Raw genomic sequence first — 25,496 nt, 5'->3', positions numbered from 1 at the left:
GTTGCCAGGCAACGACGCGATGGCGAGCAGGCCTCGGCCTGTCAGCTCTGAGTTTATTAATTCTATATACACGCGCTATACATTCATGGGTCACACCGCCCCCCGCCCTCAGGAGGCTCCACGGGCCGGGCCCAGGCCGCTGCCTGGGGGACAGCCGGTGGGTGACACAGTGATGGCAGTAAAACACTGGTGGTGGCCATAAAACACCAGTAGTGGCCATAAAACACCAGCGATGGCCACAAAACACCGCCGTGTCCCACAGGGAAGGCGGCCCTCAGCACACAGTAGGCACTTGGGTGATGCAGCACCGCGGCTCCTGGGGCTATTTCAGCCAGCTCCAGTCGAAACTCTGCAAAGAGGAGCAAAAACACGACTGAGCGCAGGGTCTGAATACTGGATGTGTGTCTTGTTTGGTGAAAAATCAGTGCCTGCCCTGAGAAAGGATGCTCCCAGAGTTAGCACAATGCAGCACAGCACAGGAGCCCTGTGATCCCACTCTAGTTTGGGAGATCACGGGATTCCCAAAGGATGAGTGCCTCCTCTCTCCTCTGAGCAAAGAGAGAGCTGGGATGGCTCAGCCTGGAGAAGCTGCATGGTGACCTCACTGTGGCCTTGCAGTGCCTGAAGGGGCTACAGAAAAGATGGAAAGAGACTATTTCCATGGGCCTGGAGTGCCAGGACAAGGGGGAATGGCTTCACACTGCCAGAGGGCAGGGCTAAGTGGGATTTTGGGAAGAAGCATGTATCCATGCACACTGGCACAGAGTGACAGAGCAGCTGTGGCTGTCCTTGAATCCCTGGAAGTGTCCAAGGCCAGGCTGGATGGGGCTTGGAGCAGCCTGGTACCTTTTCCTATTCAAGGAGTTCTCCACGTGCCCAGAGCACCCCTGGGTGCCCCCTGTGAGCCAGGTCCTGGCAGATACCCCAGCACTTACCATCATGCTGTTCTGCTCCTGCCTCACCTCCTGCAGAATGCTGCTGAAGAGCTCGAGGTAATTCACATTCTCCTGGATCATGTCAGCAAAATTTTCCCTGCAGGAAGGGAAAAAAGCCCCAAGGTGATGGATTTCAAGCAGCACCAAAAGTAACACCCCCATCAAAAGGTGCTGCACTGAGAGGATAAAAAAGGGGGAAAAAAAAGAAAAACAACCCAAAAAAGTGATTTGTAGTTTGTGCAGTGGTAGGTGACATAAAAACCTGCCTGGAGGTGGCAGGACAAAGGAGAATGGCTTCACACTGATAGAACATAATTAGAATTGTTAATGAAGCAAAGAGCAAAACCCCTCAGCGCCTCAGAACTCAGCATGGACTGAGGGAGAGGAGCCTTAAGAACCAGACCCAGCCCCAAGGAAGAGCAACGTGACATGCAATAAATGGATGCACAATCCTTTAGCAGGGCATGTAGCATGTGGAACTGGCTTAGAAACAGCAGAGATTTCTGAATAGAGAATTCAACCACATCCCTGATTTTTTAGAGCGTTAGTGACACACACACTCCTGAAACCACTGTGGGAAGGACAAAGCCCCTGAGATGCTGAGCTCCCTGCAGTGGCTGCTCCCCAGCAGCAGCTCATACCCATCTTCAGGAGCTGCCAGCGAGGACAGAGGGTGAGGAGCAGCGTTCCCTGAGGAGCTCTGGGGGAGCCACGTGGCTGCTGGACTTGAGGCTGTCCCTTCCAGGCTAGAGCTCACCAGGGATCGGGAGGAGCTCTGAGTCTGCAAGAAAGACATTCAGAAGAATTTAGGCTTCAATGTTATGTGGGGAAGATGTGGGATTGCACATGAGCACTGCTGGTAACACACACAGATGTGGGAACCAGGAGATGGCTTCAGGCACTGTAATTAATGCAAAAAAAGGGAACTCTTTAACACTTTAACCAGGAAAGCACCTATTTAACTTCTGCTTTTACCATCTCAGACTGCCCTTCTCTGCAGGGAAAAAAAAATCCAACCATGGTGTGGCAGTTACCCCTTTTTGCTGAGTTTGCTTCCTGGCTCAGGCACTGCAAGAAGTGCAAACAACCCAACGGCTACTCACACACGCAATTTTCAGCAAATGCCAGATCTCCCTCTGTCTTTTTCCCTGCATCTGCATCACTGAGTTGTCAGCTTCCTTGATGTTATTTAGAGCCACCTCAATCTCGGGGAGCAGGTCAATGATCTTCTGCTTGCAGCCCAAGAGCTTGCTGGAATAAAAACCAGACACAAAATCACTTCCCAGCACATTCTGGCAAAACTAAAAGGATCTTGGGATCCAAGATACTTGAAAAATTCATGTACATATCACTATGGTATCTTCTCTTTAACACTACTACTTTTTTTTTTTTTCCTTTGAATTTGAAGGAATTTTTTTTCCTTTGAATTTTGAAGGAACTTTTAATTTTTTTTTCCTTCGAAGATTTAAGTTCCAACTTCCAACTGGCAGAATTTGCCTCATTTTAAAGTGAACTGTTGGATGCTAACAGTCATGTTTTTAAAAATTAAGTGGAAACCCAACACAGAGGAGCAGAATTAAAGCTATGAGAAATGTAAATGGAGCCTTTTGGGCTCTGGCCTCCATGGTTTTCCCTATCCTTTCTGACAACAAACCTACAAATGCAGCAAGTTGGATTTGTTTGGGTTTTTTGTCTGCATAAAGTACCTGAGGTGGCCAAAGAGCTCCTTGAGGACTCGGTCCTGGCTCTGCACTGTCTGCACAATGATCTTCACCATGTCTGTGCTGTCACTGTAGGCATGATCTGCAAGGGCCAGCAACCACCACATTAGTAAACCCTAACAGTACTGCCTGGGTTTCAGTCCAGAACAATTAATCATGGGGTAAAAGTGTGAAACAGTCTTTAAATCATCTTTTTCCATACCTGGAGGTCGTGCTTTTAATTGCTTGTACAGGTCTATGGCTCTCTGTTCCCTTTAAAAAGAAGAATATGATTCAGGCAGGTGTTAGCAGCCAGCTGACTCAAGAAAAAAAAGCATTGCAGTGAAGGATGCCTTTCTGAATCCAGACACTGGATTTCTCCTACAGTGGGACACAGGCATGGCCTTTGGAACACAGGGATCCCTTTCTGTGATGGAATCCAACACTTTCCCCAAAGCTGTCTCTCTTTTTCTCCAGCTATGCAATTTCTTCTCAGAAAACCACACCAAATGGAGCTTATTTTCAGTTTCAATTCTTCCCATGGCTCAGCTGTGTTTCCTTTCCCCTGTACCCTTCATTATCTGATTTCGTTTTTGAAACTCTGACTGTACAACTGCCTGAGAAGTTCTTGTTCCTGCTCTGCATTTTTTGCCTGAATTTTAGGGATAATCTGTAAATGGAAAGAGACAGCTGCATCACAAGCAAGACGACCGTGCTTCTCTTCTTCCCATTAAATAAACATTACTTCTTTCAAGCATTTCAAAAACAGTCACACTGAAAACTTCCAGCCTTGAACAACATCCTCCCTGTTCTCAATCCCAGTCTGCCAGAAACAAGCAGCAGTTTCTCAGCCCTGATCCTGGTGGAACTGCAGCAGTGGAATTGCTTAAAAATAATGTTTAAGGAGGCACAATCCTGATTAGTTTGAGCTGCTGCTGCAGGAGGTGGCTTCTCCTTTGCACCACTTCCTCCCCTGTGCACCAATTCTGCTGCAACTACACAGGATGAAAAGCAACTTTGCAAAGAGGGAGGGGGGAGAACGTGCCAGGAGCAGGCACATTTCCTCCCTGAACAGTCAGAGCTGTTCTGAAGAGCTCTTATTAACAGGTTTAATGGCTGTTCAATCCTTTTCTTTTAGAACTGCCACTTGTGCTCTCAGCAGCAGCCCAGTAACTGCTTCCTATCTCTCCTCAAGATCAGAAATAACATTCAGCTCTTTCATATTTTAAGACTTTCAAAAAAAAAAATCAACTTTCCAAATATCCAAGTACCCATGAGATATTTACCCTTGATTTGAAAATACTGAAGGTATTTAATAACAGGGTTTTATAATGATCACGTAGTTTTCTCATTCAACAGTAAGAAAGTCATTTCTCTCCAACACAAAAGGAAATCCCCACCTGAGACCAAGATTTATCTTAGAACTGGGCTCTTGAAAGATGAGGTTTCACAGTTCAGTATCCCACGAGTGGTGGGATCTTTCCTTTCACAAGCAAAATGATCTCAAATCAACCATACACAACTCTGTACTTGTGGTTTGCATTTCAAAATCACTGAGGGAACCAGCTACAGAGGGGAAAAAAAAACCCTCAGACACTGAAATACACAAGATCCCATTTTCTGCAGTAAAAATGAGCAGCACAGGACTTACAGGCTCTCCATGACCTCTCCTTGGCGCCTTGCATACGGACTCTTCTGCAGTTCCACGATTTCCGTGTGCAGAGCCATGATCTGCTCATCCAGGTAGCCAATGTCTTCAGCCTGAGGTGAAATGTGGGCACACATCAGGCTCAAGGAGAGCAATCAAGGAGATAAAGATCCCCAGAACACTTGTTTGGATAATGGGCAGACTGCCTGGAGAGTTTAGGAGACAAAAAAAAGCTCCTTGGCACAGCACTGCTACAATAATTGAGGTTTTTGTTCTCAGTGCATGATATCACCTACAACCAAACCTCTGACCACCAACACTGGCTGAGAAAAATCAGTTTCTTCATAAATCATCTCTCTGTGTCTCTGGATTGTCTCCTAGACTAAGATGTCCCTGTGTATAGAGTGAAACATTTTCCATTCCTGCTAAAGGGGCAGGGCAGGTGGAGTAACAGCACACAGTTCTGATGGTCTGCCAAGTAAGTACTGGGAGAGGTTCCTGCTTGTCTGGAAAAAGCCAGAGACAGCCTTGAGTTATTCTGCTAGAAGCAGTCATCTTTTTGTCCATCCCTTAGACAATAAAAAAGAGATTACTCTCATTTAAAACTAATTTGCATATTGACTTGCAGCATGCCAGTGACTCATGTCGGTACTCCTCAGTGAAATCCTGCAATTTTGAAATTGCTGTATAGCAGGTGATTGGATTTCAGCTCCAATGGGAATTTCTGTGTGCAGCAAATCCAGCCAGGAAGACTCCTGATCCATAGCAACACCATTTCTTTTGGGCAACAAGTAACATGTCTCTGCATTCCACTTCCCCTTTTAGAGAGCTGAGTCTGCTGACTGTTGTTTTTGTCCAAATTCATTCAAACGATTTGGTGACAGGACACTGAGTCTTTTTTAACGCACCTGCAATGGTATTCCCATTCCCACAGCAGGCAGGATATGAAACACTGAAGGGACACAGCAGTGGCACACTGACACATTAAATTCTTGTCACACAGAGATAATGCAGCTTCTTTAACATCCCCTACCTGTGCACATTGAGAGGCTTTCTCTTCCATTTCCTTCCAGGCTTTCAGCATCTTCTCTGAAGCTTGAGAATAAAAAGAGGTGTTAATTTATAAAAGGACATTAAGACATAAAAATAAAGCAAGACCTGGATTTTACCTGTATTGGTGTAATTTGAACACAAAGAACACGATGCTGCATATCCCAGCAGGAGGCACAACACAGAGATCACACAAAGCTGCAACTCTGTGCTCAACTTTAACTCACACACAAACCCTTAGGTAGGATTTTACTGCTTGCAATCACTGGCCTAAAACAACTCTGAGTCTTCAAATTCCACCAATAAGCTCAACAACTGCCACTTTTGATTGGACACAGACTTTCCAAACCCAGCTCACAGTGTCTTTCCATTTTCCATCATCATCCTTCAGCCCAGTCATCATTTTTGACTCAGGCTGCATTTTTTAGCCATATATATTCAAACTACATGCAATTCTTGCTATTCTCTCCTGAAGACTATTTGTTTCTGGGACATGAAACTGTAGCTGGTGCTCTTTAAAACCCATCTCTCATCCTGACAAATGGCTTCTTCTAACAACAAGCACAGCAGCTTGTTAGCACTGTCAGCAAGTGCAGCAGCTCTTGCCCAGTCAAAATTCCAAATGAATCAGACTCTGAATGAATAAATAGCAAATATTTACATCAGCAGTACTATTAATGCTCCTGTTTTCTATCCTCAGTGGAGAACAGCTGACCACCTGTCTCATTAGCCCTGAAGGTCTTCAAAAACATTCTGGTTTTTATCCTCCTGCCAAACAAACTCTTCTCCTGCACCTCCCCTAGCTAAAATACACCCATAAAGATGCTGAGCTCCTTTACAGGATCACAGGAGACACCCAGACAAGTATTCCCCACCACCTACATATGCCATAAGCCATCTGGTCACTGTATCTCTCCAGGTCGAGGCGAATGCTCTGGTGGAAGAATTCCAGCTTTGCTTTCAGCTGCTGGGATGCTGACACCATGTTGTTCTTCATTTTGATCAGGTTGGCGTTGTACCGAAGGAGGCTGAGCCTGACAGATGGAACAAGGACAGCACACATTAGCTGGAAAGCCCACCCCTGGACTTCAAAAAGAGGAAATTCTGTTACTCTCAGGGAGACTGAGCACTGCCAGCAGCTGCCCAGAGAGATTGTGGAGTCTCCATCCTTGGAGATATTTGAGAGCTGTCTGGATGTGGTTCTTTTTGAGCATGGATTGGGCTGGAAGATTTCCAGAGGTCCCCATCTGTCAGATTGTGCCCTTTTCTGACCCAGAGATGGGGCAACTAAAAGGTGTTTTAAAAACTTTTATTTCATTTTCAGTCTCATGTGAAGGGTGAGACAATACAGATGTTATAATTCACACCATCACAATCAGAAGCCAACTATTTCCTAATTACAATGCATTATAAGTGATTCTTGGCCTATCAGCTTTTTGCTACACCATGCTGTAAATGCCTTAAAGCCAATCATCTAAAATTACCCCTCATGGGTCCCACTACAATGCATCTTTCATGGTTCTATTTCTCCAAAGTATCCCGTCTTTTTTACAAGGCCATCCTTTGAAACTTGTTTCTAGTTCCATTTCTCTCTCAACAATGTCCTATTCCATGGCATTTCTAAGTCAGCATTTCTTATTTCAATGTTTGCATACAGATGCACACTACATGAGCCTTCTGTTAAGCTCTGAACATTTTCTACAAATCCATTTCCCACACCCACGAACCTCAGTCATGCTATGAGACTCTGAGTATATTCAAGTGTTTTTTGGTTATTATCAGTGTCAGGCATTACCCAGCACAATTCCTGGAGTGGAATAACCTCTCAGCCCAAATATGTTTTATAATGTAAAGCACAGAACAGCAGAGGGCTGTAAAACTTCAGGGAACCAAAACTGCCTGAAATGCACGATTCCAGGCAAACAGACCCCGTGCTGGCATAGCACTGCTCCCTGTGACTGAGGGACAACTCACATGGCAGCTCTCTGTCCCTGGAAGAGCCTGCTGTAATCCTCCTTCAGCCCAATGACGTAGTGAACCGCTTCTGCCCACACCTTGCGCAGCTGCGGGATCGGCAGCTGGATTTTGCTGTCCTGCACTGAACACAGGAGAAGCACAGCCCAGTGACAATTCTGGAAAAGGACAACGTACCTAATTCCTGCTTCAGGTGCCTAGGGAGCCTGGTAATTTCTGCTCAATTTCTAGGTGATGCTGCTGAAGCATGTATGAGCCTTTCATGTCACAGCTCCTCAGGTATGTGACAACCTGGGACTGAACAAGTGAAATCCTGTGGGGAATTTTGGCCAAAAAGGCAACAAATTTAGTTGCTCCATTTAATACATTGATACTGGTCACTGTCCTGATCTGAAAATGTCTTCAAACCTTTTGTAGGTTTCCTCTTGGATTTTCTGACGTAGATGTTTAAGGGGAAAAAATGCAGGTCTCCCAACATAAATGGGAGCTGCCAGTACACTGGGGTATCAATAAACATGGTGTAAAAAGCATTTGCTCCAAGAGATTCAATACAATGAATGAGATGCAATGAGATTCCCCAGAATAAAACAGCCCTGAGTCACACTAGAGGATGAGGAAAACCAGTGGAGACAGCCAAAGGCAATTAAGTTACTGAACAGTTAACTGCATGTCACAAGGCATTTTCTTTACATGCAGTATCCCAGCAGATATCTCCTGTCCCCTGACACTACTTTTCTTTCATAGAGGCACACAGAGTCGTTCATACAGATACAGATTTATAATAAATAAACCTTCAGAGAGATCTATTAGGTTGTGCAATGACTACTGTCATCTCAGGAGACAAGCAGGGGAAGCAGCAAGCAGAGAAGCAGCTTCCATGTACAGCCTAAAAGCCCACACTGGTGAACCCAGGGCTCTGTCATCAGGACACGAGTTAGGCTGCTTCAGGTTATTGCATGGCTCTCTTTGAATCAGACAGAGCCCTTCAAGACAACACACAGGGGTTTATAAAGCAGATTTAATTTCTTTTTGCATGAGAACAGCACTTCTCCAGCACACTCACCAATGTAGTTGACACAGTCAGACAGACTCCGAGAAGCAAAGGGGCCGTCGTAGACAGTTTTGCTTTTATCAAACAAGTAGACCATGTAGCTGTCCCAGCCCCTCTGGGGAGAAAACAGAAGAGAATACAAGCAAGAGAAACCCCAAATAGCTTCTACTAACCCAGTACATCATGAACTAATTGTTGTGGGCACTCTCTTTTACCAAGTGCCTTTAAAAACTCGTTTTGATAGATCCTACACAAGGACAGAACTCTTTGCTAGCAATTAATTAAATATTTAGGCAGAGTACAACTACAGAAACCTGCTTACATTACCCAATAAAATACCTTTAGAATTGCTACATTTACAGAGCAAACTGTCTCCTGTGGGAGAAGACTTAGGCAATTTATGTTTCCTAAGATTTTAAATTCTCTGAGAACATGAAAGACATGAACAGAATCCTTCCTACCACACCATCAATAACACACTGGGAAGCAGGTTTCCGAGGGTCCAGGCAAATCCCTGTTTCCAACAGCAGCTCCTGATTTCCAGTGCTTATTCCAGTTTCAAACTCAATACGATTCTGCAGGGAATGAAGGCTTTCCTCAGGATGCAAAAGGAAGGACACAATCTTGGCAGAGGTCATGTTTAGGATGTGTACTATCTGTAAAAAGAGGACAAGTAGATTACAAATGCTTAGATATCAAAGACAAAGGCACACAAGCCTGGGATGGAGCACAGAGCAGAATGAGAGCATAATTTGGTTTTAATAATCACAATAATGGGTTCAGGAGTAAAGCCCCACAAAAAACTCAAAGCCTGGGCCTGTAACTTTTAATGTCAGAGAAATTGACAATCCAACACATTAAGACCCTTCACAAACCCTGCTGCAGCTTAATTACATCAAAAGAACTGAGACAAAATTATTCTCCTGTTTCTACGCAGGCTTGCCTTGGCTAGTCTGACTGCAGTAAAGCTCAAGTAATTGTTTGAAGAGGAAAAATCTGTTCTACTAAACTGCACCTCTGTTCTACTACAGGCATTGCTACTATAGCACATGAATACACCTGGAGGCCACAGCCAACAGGGAAGTCTGGGAAAACAGTTCTTAGCAAATATTAAACCCTTATTTGACCCTGGGGAGCCTTTCCAAGGTAACAAACAGTAACACAGGGTCATCCTTCTACTCCAAATGTAAAGCTAGAGATCAATGTTGCAGGAGATGTTTTGTTCTCCAGTATGTACTGGACTGGCTGTGTATTCACTCATTTCCTGATACCAGGAAAAACAATTGCTCCTGACCCAGGAAGCTGGATGCTGTCAGGATTACAGCTTTGCTCCACTGAGCACTCTCAGTCCTCTGGGATGCTTTCAGAAGGCCTTTACCCCCAGTAACAGCCCCCTCTCACCTTCAGATTCAGTATGTGATCCATCATCAGGAAACACCTCGGACGACCGGTCTCAGCATCCGAACCTCCACCCCTCTGCTGTGGATCCCAGTTCAGCATCAGCTGCAACCAGTTCTCCATGGGCTCTACAATCAAACTAAAGCAGAAGAGCTGTAAGAAAGGGGAGGCCTTCACCAGGCTGAAGCAGCCCAGCTTCCTGGGCCTCTCCTTGTGTGCATTACTCAACAGGCTCTGACCATCTTTGTGGGCTACGGGCACCGGAGAGCCCAAAGTACCCAGAGAAGAGCCACTGGCTATCCCTGAACAGCAAACAGCAGCTTGCCAGGAGCTTGAAACACCCTGGAGAAAGAAGGAGGGGCTCTCAAGCTTGGGATAAAGGAGGAAGAGCCCTCAGTTTATAAGACCAGAACTGTCCCCTGATGAGGACACACGTACCCGCAGAGGCTGTGAGGCTGTGGCAGGTGGGTACTGAAACGAACCTCCCCGTTCATCTCTTCAGAGGCAAAGATGTGCTTTGGGTCCTTCTTCTTGATCTTTTCATGCCTGGGAAATAAAATTCTTTGTGTATAAACTCAGGAGTGTTACTTTAGTAAGGGAGCAACCGAAGACAGCAAAAAAGGGCCAGTGTCCAGCAGCTTTAGAAAAAAAACTCATCTTTCAGGACAAAGATGCCATTTTCAAACCACCCAAAACATCTCCATGTTTAAGAGAGGAGCCCTTCCAACAAACTCTGCCTCTGGAAAGATTTACCTCTTCTCTTGTTCTAACAGAAACCCAAGTTTCCTATTTTTTTGTTTCAGAACCACCCTTTTAAACACCAAGCAAACACACACTCCAGGCACAGCAAGACAAGCAGAAACCTGCAAATGCAGGTTAGTCTTTCAGCACAGGTTTAAATATTAGCACTTCCAAGCACCTCTCCCAGAATAAGTGTCTTACCAGGCAAATGGTTGTAGATTATGTAAGAAAGGTCTAAATCCTGCAATGCACTCAAACACCATTGTCCCAAAGCTCCAGTAATCAACAGTAACTGAGTAGGATTTGTTCTCAAAGAGTTCTGGAGCCTAAAAAATGATCATAAAAAGACATTTTGACAGTGGTATTTCCTTTCATTTCTGCAGAGACAAAGCTGCATCCAGGTGTGGTTCCCTGAGAGGGGGCAGGTCCCCAGGATCTCCATTTTTGGAGGTTTCAGCCCTTGGCAGTGCCAAGCCACAGCTGCCCTGCCTCAGTGCTGGTGACACTAAAAAAAGTCTTACCAGATATTGCAATGTTCCAACAAATGAAGTGCATAAACTTCCTTGATCCAGATCCTTTGCATAGCCCAGGTCTATTATTTTGTGAACAATCTGCAAACAGTTTAAACAGCTCATCAGAAGAGTAAATGCTGAGGAAGAAAAACCACCAAACAACCCAAAGTCTGCCCAGTGACAGCCACAGAGTATTCTCAAGAGGAAAGCCAGAGTGGAAATTCTGGAGAAAGTTCATGGCAAAACTTCAGCAACAGTGTTAAAGCTTTTAGTAAATGCACAGTTGAGTTTTCAGTCCAGTTCAATGTGACAGCTTCCAGAAATGACAATGGAAACACACTGATCACCTGACTTACCTTCCCACCTTCATCCTGAAGAACAATATTTTCAGGCTTTAAGTCTCTGTGTATAATTCTGTTCTCATGCAAATACTGGATACCAGACCCTGAAAGACATGTGTTTGATTTAACAGAAAATAAAATCCACATTGATTAAATGTAAATCTGATAAAAAACCTAATACTGGGGGGCAAATTCCCAGCCCTCCATCATTTACCACCACTCATTTCTACATTTAACAGCTTCCAAACCTGTGTTTCTTCTCCACTGCATTTTCACATCTTTGCAAAGACATGCCAAAGACACTCAACTCGATATGAAAAAAAAAACCAATAAGCATTCAAACCAATAAGCATTCTGGAAGGGGACAAGAATAAATCAAGCAGAGTTGCTCTTTATTTCAGGAATTCAGCTGGAAGCCCTCTTGAGCACTGAAAGGACAGAAGTCCAGGCCAGTACTCTGAAATACTTTCTCATGCCAAAACTATCTCTTCCTACAAGCAGTGACAGGTTTTCTGTAAGAGAATTAAGAAAACAAGGGGCTTTCCTGGAAGACCTTTCCTTTTTCCTAGAGAAACCCAGGCACTGCCCTTTTACCAGACAGCTGTTCCTTCCCATGGTGTCCAAAAAAACAGGTACTTCCCAAGGGCCTGATTTTTTTTAATGCCCTGTTCATTTTAGTTCCCTTTTCATGGTCAGCTGAAAAAGGAAAATGCCACTACACTTAAAAAAAAAACCAAAAAACTTAACAAAAAGAAAGCATTAACTACATACCGATGTCACTAAGCAGAGAAAGGATTTGACTTTCCTTCAGCCCACAGCAGTTTTCTGGTTTGTTTAGCAGCTACAAAAAAGCAAAATATGTTCAAACCCACACTTGCAACAGTTAACAGCAAAAACCAACACTTTCCATTCCCTATTGAAACTATCCAGCAAACAGCACAGCTCAAGGACACTCCAGCTGAATGGGGCAGTAGACTTTGTGCAGTAAAATCATGGGCAAGAAGAAAACAACTCAAACAAAATGAAAATTCAGAAAGAAAAGGGGTAGGAGACAAAGGCAGGGCCACAGGGCTGCAGGCAAGGGAGGCTTCCCCTCAGCACCGTCCTAATGAGCTGTCAATAAAAGCAGCTTCAGCAATTTCTGACTTTTACTGCACTCAGGACTTTTAGAGATGACTCAGATGCTTCAGCCCTCATGATGGATTCACAAGGAGAAATTAATGAAGTGAAACACAAATTATGTCAAACAAGAGGAAGATTTAAAGAACACAAGCAGAAATAAAACAGATTATGGTTATTTTTAAAGCAGTACAGAACATCACACGAAATGAAGTATGTTACTTCCTGAATTATTTCAGCATGTATGCCACACCTAAGGATCCATCACAAATGAAGTGACCAAACACTGCATTGCAAGTAGAGCTGATTTCTCAGCTAGGGTCTCTAATCAGCCTTCAGGGAGTCTCCAAACTTTTACTGCAATAATACAACAGCCAGATGCCTCTGGGACTGTGGCCAGGTGCCTGTTTCTGCAAACCTCAAATGCTTTTTTTATATATGCTCCTTCTTTTACTGCAACTTAAACCTTAACAGGGTTTCTTGGACTGTTTTTAACAACTCAAAACCATATACAGAGATGGAATTACTGCATTCACCAGTGGCTCACGTTCCCCAGAGCTGCTCCCCAGGTGATTTCTAAGCAAATCCTGATAGGGATTTGCTGCTTCACCCCTCTAGAAATTGCTGCTTCCTGAATCCAGCTGTAATGGAAAGGGAGCACAAACTCTACCAGGTCACCAAGCCACTGCCTGGAGAACTACTGAAAGGCTCCTCTATTTTTGGGTGTTGCCAGTGTGCAGATTGGCAGTTCCCAGTTCAGCAGGAATAGCAAAGCTTCAGGATCCCTGGAGGTCCCAGTCCAGCAGAAATAGGCTCACTCCCCGTGCTGACTGCAACATAACACTGGATACACGTGAATCCCAACCAGTCAGACTCTGAACAGATGGAGACACAGCAGCAAAGCCAAACCTGCTGGGTGGCAGCAGCTGCACTAATGCTAAAGCAGCTCCACGAAAGGACACACCAGGATAAAAGAGTATCTGCCCTTGGCTTGCCCTCTCCTTTCAAAAACACAAGCCTCGTTTCCCACACACATTTTTTTTTCCCTCTCTACATTAACTTCCTCACACGTGTACCTGATGCCTCAGGGTTTAGCTTTTATATTTTTCACATTCTGTGCTGCTTTAGTGTGTGGGTTTGAGCTTCACATTACGGGATGGTGGCTCTGTTCACAGAGCAGGGAGACAAAACAATTCCTTCTCTAGCTGGGGACCAAGGACAAATGATCCAAATCTCAGGCCCAAGAGCACAAACAACGTGGGCTGAAGAGAGAGAAACACAAGGAGGATGGGACTGCATGGGCTGGAGCTGTAATTAGATAATTAACTCTAATACACAAATGGAGCAGAACTAAAAGTGAGAGCCCCTGTGAGCGCTCGTGCATTTTGGGACCATTTTGGTTCATCTTGGGTGCAGCCCTGGCTGGGCTCTTGTGCTGCCCAAGGTGGATCCATTGAGGAGATCCTTTTAATAAATCCCTTCTTTATTCTTTAACTCTGTCCAGCCTCTGTTCTAGACACCATACCCAAAGAGAGAAGCTCCACAGAGCAGCCCTGGTGACAGGGGCAGCGCTACCACGCCCTGTTTGGGCTAGTGGTATCTGGTTTTTATTGAAAGCCAAGCAGGCATTACCTTGCGGAGGTCGCCCCCCGAGCAATACTCCATGGCCAGGAGAGGAACGTCGTTCACCAGGAAGTTCATCTCCTCAGGAACTTCACAGGCTCTGACCACGTTGGGATGGTTCAGCCTAAGCACACAGACAGCTGGATGAAAACTCTCTTGGGAGAATGAGACAACAGCTTGCAACGTAAGCAGTTTTATGTTCCAAGGACAGCTTCTGCTCCCCACAGGAATCCTTGCTCACTCATCAGCTGGTACCTACCGTACCCAAATGCATAAAATCCACACCTAGGGAATACACAAACCAGTGATAAGCAGAGTTGATGTCTCAAAGGCAAGATGCAGAACTTTGGGGAGTTCCAGACTCAAGTTGTGAATTCTTGCACAATCCTGGCAGTGTCATTACATGTGTGTGTATGTAGGAAAAGGCTCCCTCCGGCCCGTGTTTCACAAGAACCCCTTAACATCCGTGTAACTGCACCAGGCAGATGAAAGCCACATTCAGAGGGAAAAATTAACTTCTTCAGCTGAATTCAAACAGCTGCTTCCTGTCTCGAATACATGCTACTCTTGGGAATAAATTATATATCCAGAAAGAAATGAAAGCAAATTATTTCCCTCTACATCTTCCAAAGCCTCTGGACACCAATGCATGAGCAGCTCGTAACTCAGTGGTTGTTTCCAGCACCCAAATCAAACATCACCCAAGCCCTGACTTACAAATTGATGTTCCCTGCAAGTGGTTTCCCATGTCATGGCACACAGTGAGCAGGTGAGGGTAACAAAGTGACAGCGGGAGCTCAGAAAAGCACTGAACACCAGGGTAACTGCAGGCCTCGGGGAGGACAACTCAGAGCATCCCTGCTCCCACCAGTGGGACAGAGGATTTCCTGCTCCAAGATCTCTCTTTCTCTCTCAGGAGAAGTTCTGTGAGACCCAAACACCCAGAGGCAGCCCCCACATCCATGAGACCAAAGCTGTCCAGCCCTGTTTCACCCGCTGGAGAGGGAGGCTGGGCAGCACATAGCATGGACTTTCTCACAAGGAAGTGGAAGGAGAATTTATTCTTTACATTCGGCAGCGTGACAGAAAAAAAAAGGCAATTCCAGGATCCCCTGGTTGCTAAATCAAAACCAAAAGTACCGCACGGTATGGGAACATGTGGGCGTTCCCAAGTCACAACATCAGAACTCAACCCACAGGATGGTGTGAGTTTGGAGGAATTTCGGATGTGTGAACAGCCCAGGTGGCACAACAGGGCAGGGGGCTTGGGGGTCGCCAGCTCCCAGGCCGAGGCAGGAGCTGGGGCACTAGGTGAGGGGGATAAGCACAGGCATGCCAGGTGACAAGAGGCCCAGGGGCTGACCCCCGGCTGTCCCCACAGCGCGGTCCCATCTCCGCAGCCGGTCCGGGGCTGACTCCCCGCACTCCCCGCTCCCGGCCAGTCCATCGCCAGCCCCCCGGCTGTCCCCTCTCCCTGTCTGTCCGCTGCCGCCGTGCCGAGCCGAGCCGAGCCGTGCCAGCCGGCCCGCACTCACTTCTTCATGATGTCGATCTCGTGGCACCAGCGGTCCTTGTTCTTAACGCTGAGCTCCAGCCGGCACGACTTGATGGCCACGCGGTCGCCCGAGTCCTGCGGGACACAGCGCCGTCAGCCGGCCCGGCCCGGCCGTGCCCCCCCCGCCGCCCGGCCCGGCCCCACCTGGTGCTGGTACAGGCACACGTTGCCGAAGCCGCCGGTGCCCAGGCGGTCGCGCATCTCCCAGGGCCCGCAGCCGCCGGCCGGGTGCCCGCGCAGCGCCGCCCCGGCGGGGGCCCGCTCGCCGGCGTTGGGCGCGGGGGGGCCGGCCCGCTCCATGGCTCAGCCGCTCGCTCCGGCACTCCGCCTCGACTGCCGCGTCACCGGCCGGCGCCGCCCGGGGCCGCGGCCGGCAGCGCCGCCTCAGTCGCGGAGGGAGAAGTCGAAGGGCTCGAAGTCGCGGCGGAAGGCGCGGGCCTGCGCCGCCTCCTCGGGCCGCGGGGCGGCGCACTGCCGCCAGTCCGCGCGCTGCGGCTGCGCCAGCAGCGCCTCGCTCGCCAGCACCTCCCTGCAACGACAGCGCCGTGACGTCAGCGCCCGCCGCCGTGACGTCACGGCGGGGGCGGGCGGGCCCGGCGCGCACCTGCCGAACTGCAGCGGGAAGCGGCCGCGGATGCGGTGGAACAGCTTCTCCCCCGAGTCCAGCTCCACGTAGAAGTACGGCGTCCCCGGCTGAGCCACCTGCGCCGCGGGAACCACGGAAGCACAGAGTCAGTGCGGCTGGGAAGCACCTCCATCGAGCCCGCCCTTTAACTGGACCGTGGCGCTGCCACGCCCAGGCTGCACCTAAACACCACCCTTCCTAGCCCCCCTTCTGAGAACAGGTGACAGGCACACCCTCCTCCCAGCCACTTCAGCTGTCCCCATGCCGTGCTCCTCTCTTCTGGCAGGAAATTTGGAAAAATAACCCCACAAACTGCCTGAGGTCAGTGCCTGACCTCCAACAATACCTTCCATGGGAGGAAGGAGCAGTGGGTCACTTCCTGCTGGGATCACCTATGACATTTTGTGGTTTAATTCTGCCATGAGTGACTAAATGAGAACCAGGCAGGTCTCGTTGTTCCTAAGCTCATCTAGGTCACCCAGCCTACTACACACAATTTTTGGAGGATGAAGCCACGCTCACATTTCTCAGCTGAGAAATCATCTGTTGTTCCTGGGATCTTCTCCCAGAGCAGAATCCTGGCACATCCCCAAATCAAGTCGATGAGGTTCTGCCTCCAACAGCTTGGCCCCACCCCACAGCGTGACCTCAGAGAGGAACAGCAGCTTAGGCAGGACAGAGGGGAAGCAAGGAGGTGAAATCTGACCCCGTACCTGCGCGATATCCGAGTGCTCTGGGATTTCTAACAGCTCAATCTGCTGCTCCTGTGCTTGTGTAATAAAGGCCTCCTTGATGTCTTCAGACGTACAGAGGTCCAGTGGGACAGGGATGACCTGGAGAGGGAGGACAGTTCCATAAAAGAAGACGAGACAATGCGTTTGCAGAAAGCCATCAGTCCATCACTGGAGCTCATGGGCTCCTCAGTACAGCTCAGCCTCATCACACAAGATAGGTGAGCACCCATCTCTACAGGCTTAAACTTATGAGACATTTTTCCCTGTAGGAGCTGGACAGAGAGCTGAAAACCCCAGGCTTGAAAGTTCTCAGCACAGCCCTCTCCTTTCTCATCTCTGTGGTAGTTCTGATACAGCCCTGATACACTTACAGACCTGCCACACACAGCAACCACCACGATAAACCCCAAAATGACTCTTTCAGTTCACCTGGACTTTATATTCAGTGCAAGTTTATGTTTTCCCAGAGCAACACCCAAACCATACCTGTAGCTGCAAATGCTGACTCCTATAGTTTCTTTCAAATAGGACATATCTCTTTCCCTTGCTTCTGAAAAATTCCTTTAGAGCAGCCTTGTACTTGGTCACTTCTTCCAGCACCTCTGAAGACAAGTCCACCACTGACTGATAGTGCCCAATTGGCAAAATCAGGACGTGGTCAGGAGACAAACCCCCTTTGGCCAGGGCAAGGTAGCACTAGAGTGAAACAACACACACCAGTTACTCACTGTGCTGTAGGAATTTAACCTCTGACTACTCAGTCTGAGTAGCCACAAGAAAAGGAGAGTCTTTTATGTTGCTTATTATGGATTGTTTATTAGCCATTTTATTTGAATTTATTTTTATACTGAATTTATTAATCACTAGAAGAATGAGAAAGAGGCAAAGAGACTGCCAAATGACAAAGGAAAAGTTATCTTTTGAATGCCAGAGGAATGCTTTGTGTGCAGGGAAGCTGCTGAGTGAACTTCAGCAGTGAGGCAGGAATTTCTTATTCTGACACAAAAATCCACTTAAAAATTTGAACTAAACCCGTGGACAAACCGGTCCCTGTAAGTTAATTATGCTATACAGGAGCAGAAAGTGCATAAAACAATGATGGACTGAGCTTCAAAGTCAACATCTTGAAGTACATCTTGGACACATTTTCATCGCTATAGAACAAAACTATAACCAGCCATCCCAGAGAGATCTGGCACTGGTGCATCCTGCTGCCAAAGCAAGTTCCAGCTTTATTCCAGCTGGAAAAGTTTTGCCAGATGGTAAGAGAGGGCTGGCACAGCAAAAAGTGTTCTGGCACTGGATTCCAGCTGTGCTGCTGGAACAAAACTAGGCCATGCTTCACTTTTTAAGAGTTTCTATGTTTGTAGAGGAGATGCAAAGGAACTGAAAGCAAACCAGCTGCAAATAAAGTTTGTTTTATGTTTAAAATTGGAGATTTTTATTTTGTTTTGCCATGACTTAGCATGATTCTGACCTAGCAAACCCATGCTGCAGGTACTTACATGTGTGCCAATACTGACAACCAAGTGCTTCTCCACCTCTGGGCTGGCCAGGCAGAACCAGCAGGGCCCCGTGGGCTGAGCTTTGTTGGGAAAGAAAACAAGGATTAGCAGAAGGGGTATTTGTCAGAACACAGACAACCTGGTATTTTCCAGCCACCCTTCCCAGTTTATAAAGTGCTGAAGGTGTCAGAAGGACACAGCTCTGGCCAGGGAAATTCCAGCAAGAAAGGAGGTGGTGGCAGTCAGACCCTGCTGACTGCCATTCTCCTGGAATGCTGTAACCTAATGAAGGAGGAGCTTAGTAGTTCCAGGAATTAGCAGTTGCAACTCACTAAATAAGAAAACACCAGCACATGTAAGCAAACAAATCAAAATGAGGTAAAATTACTGCACAGGTAAAGACAAGGGCAGATGCTGTCAAACACACTTGTCAGTTCTGGTCTATCCATCACACCCAAAGCACCTGGATTCACACCCAAACTGTGACACCTGAGCTGAGATTTTCAGAAGCACCATGTCTGGTTCAGAGAGTAAATGCCATCAGCCCAACCACAACCACCACAGACCCAAAGAGCCTTGAAATTACACTCTTGACCCTTCTTTCACCTACTGAAGCCAATCTTCCCTTGGAAAAGAGGGAAGATCCCTTCATCTTCCTGCATTCCCCCAGCAGCTGGCAGTGAGAGCTCTCTGGCCAGCTGACACCGACAGCTCAACAACTTGAGGAACAACTTGGAGTGACGTGGTCCATCCAAGGCCTCGAGGGAAGAGCTCAGGAAAAAAGCATCCTCATACTTACGGGGTTTCTTGGCTTGCTTAGGCTGGGAGTCCCCCCCCTCTTTCCCCTCTGAGGGACGTTTCTTTCCCTGATGCTTGTTCAAGTCAAAGAAAAACTGACAAGCTGGTTCTTCCTGTTTAGGAAATGAAAAGTGAATGGGATGTTCAGTTAGAACTGCATCACAGAAAGTGACAGGATATACAAGAATTTGATTTTTCCTGAAGAGTTTTTAAAAGCATCAATATCCTAGAATCATTTAGGTTGGAAAATCCCTGCCAGCCCATGGAGCCCACCCTGTGCCCAGTGCCCACCTTGTCCCCAGCCCAGAGCACTGAGTGCCACCTCCAGCCCTTCCTGGGACACCTCCAGGGATGGGCACCCCAAAGCTCCCTGGGCAGCCCCTGCCAAGGCCTGAGCACCCTTTCCAGGAAGAAATGCCTTCTGAATACCCTGGAACAGAATGGCCTGTCCTCCTAGTAATGCAGCACACTACCTGCTACAGTCAGGGAAAAACTTCAGGGAGAGCTGCCCCAAATGATTATGCTCTCCTATTCAGCCTTATGCTGAACATTCAGAATTGCCTGGTTTTATAGATTATTCAAATCTTTTCATTTGCCAGCCTATGCCAAAAGAATGGCTTTATTTCTTAGAGATGTTAACGTGTCACAGACTCGCCAGAGGTTGAAAACATTTGACTGAGTTAGCCCATACAGCCAAATGCCTTTAGAATACTTTAATGCTGAAGAGGAAAAAACTCTTGTCCCCTTATGTCTTATAGTCCTTCTTTAAGAAGTGAAAGGCCACAAAAAGTTCTCCCTGGAGCCTCCTCCAGGCTGAACACCTGCAGCTCCCCCAACTTGTCCCCACAGCAGAATTTTGGACAGAGAATCCCAAAGGGAAAGCCAAGCAGTGTTGTGAGCACAGAGAGTGAAGCAGGAAGGCACAGGGAAGCAGTTTGTGTTTTGTAGGGAGAAATAAACACCAAGGTACCTCTGCAGAGAGCGGGGCTTTGCTCTTGGGAGCCTCCTTCCTCAGTTTCCGGTAGGGATTTTCGGTGACGTCCTGAGGCTGCTTCACCAGCTCTGCAGGGTCCATTGAGCTCATGGGCACGATGCTGAAGGCATAGAGGTACTGCAACAAACACAGGTGCTCAGGGACAAGCAGCTCCTGCCACAGCTGCACCTCTGGGGAGATCACTTACGAACTAAGACACCTCAGAGCAGTTCCACACCACTCAGCACATCCGTGTTTGTGCCAAGGCAGGACATGGAAAAACACACCCACTGTGCCAGTGTCCCACCCAGGAGCTTATGCAGTGCATCCTTCATCCCTGCCCATTTCCAGGCCTTCCTTCTGGCCTTTTATGTTTCCAGGCCTGGATCCTGTGCACCCTTAACTACCAATCAATATTCCATAATTTTCTTAAGGGTAGAAGAGAAACAGGTTAAAAACCTCATGCCAATGTTGGTTATTTTGCCTCAGAACACCACGTGCAGCCCTTACCCTTCTGACATAATAGGCAAGTGGTACCTATTAGTCAAGTGAGACAGATATCTCCACTTCAGCCAAGATTTTAAGTGCCTGGTGCTGTCCTCTAACTGGTCTCACTGCCCTATTATTGTACTTGAGAAATGAAGAAAGATTCAAGGGTGTCAATACCTTTTTCTTGCTTGTGTTGCCAACATCAGCAAGGGCAATAAACCTGGTGACGTGCTGTGGGGTCTCCTGTAGCACCATGTGATTCCTGTAAGGCAGCAAAACCTGGCTGTACTGAAAAAGTACTGAAAGGACAGTGGGAGAACCCCTCCCTGCCATGAAGGTACTCAGAGAGCACACAAATCCTCCTGTGTTCCTTAAAATCTGAACCCTTACTTGAAAAATAAATGACATTTCACATGATTTTACAAACCTGTAAGGAAGTCTTTCATAATAGGCCTTCTCCAGGGCAGCAAAATGGTACCTTGGTTTGAGACTTGCAGCCAGATCTGATACTAACTTGGAGCCACACTTCTTGGTATCTATTTCTCCCTACAAAACACAAACCAAGGTTTATTTAAACCTCTCAAAGAGCAGGGAAAAGAAAGGTTTAATGTACTTCTCTCTACACTCAAGTGAGCTCATTCCCAGAAAATTCATGCCAGGGGAAGTCAAACATAGAATGGCATATTAAATAACCACAGGGAATGCCCATGGGAACTTCTAAGATCTGAGTTTTCTTTCTGAGCCAGAATATCCCAACAAATCATTCTCTACAAGCCCCAAGGGCAGCAGGGTTGGTTATCATGCTGTGAGGGAAGGCTCCTCATGCATTTAAACTGAGGATTGTAACTCTTTTTGGATGTTGGAAGAAACTGAGAGGAAGCAAATTCTTTTGCCACATGTGTGGCCTTGCTGTCCAGACAGGCTTCAAACCATCTGAAAATCACTTCTGCTGAGGAACATTAACACAACAAAACTGGACATAAATGAAAAAATGCCCTTAAAATTCCGATGGAGGAAGAACCAAACCACCTGACTGATACTTAAGGAAATAAACACCAAAACACTTAAAAAGTGGCAGGGACAGATTAAATGCCCTGAAGTCTCATAAATCCCCCTCCTTTCAGTCCTTCTTCTCTGAAGAACCAGAACATAAGCTTTCCCTGTTTTTACTCTCAGCTTTCTCAAGCACGTGGAGAGGGTGAACAGAACTCCCGCTTGGAGAGGAAGCAGAAAGGCAACGCTTTGTGAAACCCCAGAACAGAACACTCACCGTGCTGTTGGCAAAAGTCCCCACATCTCTGGGCCAGGGGGATGTCAGCAGTATATCCACACCCCTGAAGTTTGGGGTTGAGAGCAGGGAGGCTTTCAGCTCGGCCACGTCCTTGGCGCCGAAGCAGTGGGCGGGCGCGGGCTGCTGCTGCGCCTCGGTGCCGCTCAGGTAGGCGATCTGCAGCCCCGAGCAGCCGCTGAACACGCCCCTGCGGCCTGCAGCGACACAACACAGCCCTGAGAGCGCCACAACCCCCTGGGCGGGGCAGCAGCAGTCCTGACTCGCTGCCGCCGCCGCAGCAGCCTCACAGGCAGCTCATCTGCCGTGCTCAAACCCGAGCCTGCCCACAACGGAGCTCTTCACACAAGCCCCAGCCTTCCCCCTCCTCCCTGCCACGTTGCTTCCCAAAAACTCATCCTCAGCAATAACACATCCCAGCCAAGTACCTCTACTTAGTTAATTTTTTGGCCTGGTGGGAATTCTGGAAAGAAACTGGTTTTTCCTTTTAGCTTAGCTACATTTCGCTTGTTACTTCTGTCACTGCAGTATAGCCACACAGCAAAATCGTATTCAAACCTTCTACAGAGACAGGCATGCTCTGGGAATAAGATTCCCTCAAAAAACAGGCTCTTGCAATCACTATTCCTTCTGGTTAGCAAGCTCAGTATCAGAGAAATTAAAAAAAAAAACAAATCAAGAAAGCAGGGTTTTCTTTCACATTTTACACAACACCAAGTTCAACTTCAGTCTGAACCACAGGATAAAAAATGCCATTTATGACTCCCAGAAAAAGGAAGGTGTTGAAGTGGGAAGAGGAGAGAACACCCATGAGAGCCCCAGCAGGCACAGGCAGCTCCCTGAGCCCAAACCCCCTGCAGCCTTACCCAGGTAAGTGATGTTCTCAGCCAACTCACAGCCGCTGACATCTGGGAAGTAGCTCAGGGTGTCCGGGTTGTTAGCACCAAGCACGTAGGTTGGGATTGGAGCTGTGGGAGAGAACCTCGTTCACTCAGTGAGCTTTAATTCCAGTGTACCCAGCCCACGCTGCCCAGGAATCAGAGCAGGAAACCCCTCCCAGGCACAGCCTCCACCACACACAACAGCACAAGAAACCTTCTGGCAGGGTGAGCCCCAGCCTGGAATTCCCATCGCTGCAGGAGGGGAACAAGCTCTGCTCCACTCACATCACCCTCCCCTGCTTGTGTAAGATTAACTCCAAGGTGATGCACAGCCCTAAAGCCAGGGGTGTTCCAAACAGACTTATCCTTCCCTCCTGTGTGGGGTTTCCCTGCTGGAGTGTGAGTGCTGGAACACCACAGTGCCCAGCCCCCGTCCTGAACTCCAAGGCAGGCTGTGAAGCAGTGCCAGCCCCGGGTGACACCACCCTCCGTCCTTAGTCCTTACCTTTCTTGGCCCCCGTGCGGTAATCGGCCCATTCTGCCTCGGAAGTAGAGCCAAAGAAATTCCCGACACACAAAAGCATCTAAAAACACCAGATAAAGCAGGAGTTGCCATTTCTCCACAGACAGAACACACACACAAAGACTTTTGCTTGCACCACTTCAGCAGCAGTTGGTTTGCCAAAGTGAAGAGATTTCTCTGTGTTTATCTGTGTTAAACACAACATCAACGGGTTTAAAAGGACAGCCAGTTGCTCTCCCGCCTTCTGTGCACAGATCACGGTTCCTCACAGCTGAGGGGCTGCAAACCCCTTCTCACACCGAGCAGAGAGAGGAGGATCGCTGCCGCGGAGGGACGGGACAGCAACACCCACACGAGCAGCGCCGGCACAGGAACCTCACCCCGGGCTGGCTCCGGCCTCGGCCGTGCCGGGACAGGAACCCCGCGGGAACGGCACCACATCCGCCTCCCTCCATAAGCCCCACGAGCCTTACGTCGAAGCGGCCGCTCTTGGCCTGGATGGCGCGGACCCGCCCGAAGATCGCGTCCAGCCGCCCCTCCACGTCGCCACACGCCAGCCTGCGGGACACCGCGCGGTAAGAGCGGCCGACTAGCACGGTCCGGCCCCGGCCCCATCGCGACCTCATCCTGTGTCCCGCCCCGTTCTCATCTCATCCCATCCCACCCCATCCCATCCCGTCCCGTCGCACTCACACACGCAGCGGTGCCGCCGCCATCACGAGGATGCTCGTCCCGAACCTCCCCCACTTCCGGGTGCACCGCTCAAAGCGCTCCGCCACTTCCGGGTGCGCCGCCCGTAGCGCTCCGCCGGTTGGTGCCCGAAGCCGGGCAGAAGGAGCGGGAGCCGGCGGGCAGTTTAAATGCCCGCGTCCGGAAGGAATCGCGGGTATTCCCAACGCATGCTGTCCTCAACCCTGCTGGCACTAAATATGGAAAACCCGTGAAGAAGTAGAAGAGGTGACTAGGTAAGAGAAGGGTCGTTGTCTCAGAAGTGACCGAAATAATCACTGCAGCTGATTATTTACACCGATAAATTATTATACTGTCATTATATATGTTAATATATGTAAATACTGTATTTCGATATATATTTGTAATTATTAGACCGATTTGTACCAAAACAAGCACTTAATCAGGCTGTAAACACCAGCCAAGCTCTCCAGTATTTGACACCTTTTATAAAATTTTATTATAATGATGCTTTATAAATAAACAATATCTTAGAAATCGTTTGTATAGAGGATTTCTAAATTAAATGTTTATGTATTTTATTAAGGTTTTACAATGTTACCATCTGAATTCTGTAACCAGGAGCTGAAATCTGAGTTGGTACTGTTGGTGTTTATTCCTTCTGTGGTATTGGGACTGAACCGTTCCACATTTCAACAACAGGCACGAGAAATGGAAAGTAATAACTTTTATTTTCTGCATCTCACTTGGCCTGAATAAACCACAAAATTAGCATGGAATGGTTTGGATGGGAAGGGACCTTAAAGCCCATCCAGTGCCATGGGCAGGGAATTCTTCCGCTGTCCCAGGCTGCTCCAAGCCCTGAAAGTCCAACCTGGCCCTGGGCACTGCCAGGGCTGCAGGGCCAGCCCCAGCTGCTCTGGGCACCCTGTGCCAGGGCCTGCCCACTCCCAAAGGCCAGCAAAGCCGGCTGCTCACCGGCGGGATGTGGGAAGGCAAGGCGGAGTCCCTTTCATTGATTTTGCTGACGGTGACTGGACCGAAGCGCACGCGGCGGTAACGGGCAGGAGGCCGCGCTCAGCGGCGGCTCCGGCGCGTTGCAGAGGCAGCGAGGGCACCGCACTGCCGGCCCGATCCCCTCAACCCCAGCAGCTCATGGACGCTGCCCGACGAAGAACTCCCCGCCATCCCACGCTCTCGAAGGGGCGGAAAAGCGGCGGCCGCCCCTCAGCGGGGCCGTAGTTCTGCCTCTCCCCAACATGGCCGGCCCCCGCCTCCCCTCAGCGGCGCCGCCGCCGCACCGTCACCGCTCCCCCTCAGCTGCGTTCCCCTTCAGCCTTCCC

General features: G+C 48.2%; 2 protein-coding genes across 3 annotated transcripts; both read right to left on the bottom strand.

The window, feature by feature from the left end:
• Window positions 1-36: 36 nt before the first annotated feature.
• Window positions 37-15,947, bottom strand: CHUK (component of inhibitor of nuclear factor kappa B kinase complex). Of its 2 annotated transcripts, XM_002186577.6 has the most exons (21): window positions 15,792-15,947; window positions 15,628-15,722; window positions 14,102-14,216; window positions 12,122-12,191; window positions 11,366-11,454; window positions 11,019-11,108; window positions 10,699-10,823; window positions 10,195-10,302; window positions 9,760-9,895; window positions 8,820-9,014; window positions 8,371-8,473; window positions 7,308-7,431; window positions 6,216-6,367; window positions 5,317-5,378; window positions 4,287-4,396; window positions 2,859-2,908; window positions 2,642-2,738; window positions 2,039-2,186; window positions 1,577-1,716; window positions 936-1,032; window positions 37-349 (listed from the first exon to the last, which is right to left on the bottom strand). In XM_002186577.6, exons 1-21 carry the CDS (start codon window positions 15,945-15,947, stop codon window positions 323-325), a joined length of 2,289 nt encoding a protein of 762 aa, XP_002186613.1. In that variant the 3' UTR covers window positions 37-322. The 2 variants fall into 2 exon arrangements, 1 of the variants encoding a protein (XP_002186613.1); XR_005980798.2 differs by lacking the exon at window positions 1,577-1,716.
• An 84-nt stretch (window positions 15,948-16,031) lies between these two features.
• On the bottom strand, window positions 16,032-25,229 carry CWF19L1 (CWF19 like cell cycle control factor 1). The gene is made up of 14 exons (XM_041716937.2): window positions 24,157-25,229; window positions 23,937-24,021; window positions 23,446-23,524; window positions 22,926-23,027; window positions 22,042-22,256; window positions 21,199-21,317; window positions 20,949-21,033; window positions 20,280-20,420; window positions 19,311-19,422; window positions 18,512-18,591; window positions 17,493-17,702; window positions 16,986-17,105; window positions 16,252-16,349; window positions 16,032-16,176 (listed from the first exon to the last, which is right to left on the bottom strand). The coding sequence occupies exons 1-14, from the start codon at window positions 24,177-24,179 to the stop codon at window positions 16,032-16,034; spliced, it is 1,614 nt and encodes a 537-aa protein (XP_041572871.2). The 5' UTR covers window positions 24,180-25,229.
• Between the last annotated feature and the right edge of the window lie 267 nt (window positions 25,230-25,496).

This window comes from Taeniopygia guttata, chromosome 6, assembly GCF_048771995.1.
Source record: "Taeniopygia guttata chromosome 6, bTaeGut7.mat, whole genome shotgun sequence".
NCBI lineage: Eukaryota > Metazoa > Chordata > Aves > Passeriformes > Estrildidae > Taeniopygia > Taeniopygia guttata.
This window is presented reverse-complemented; position numbering and strand designations above follow the sequence as displayed.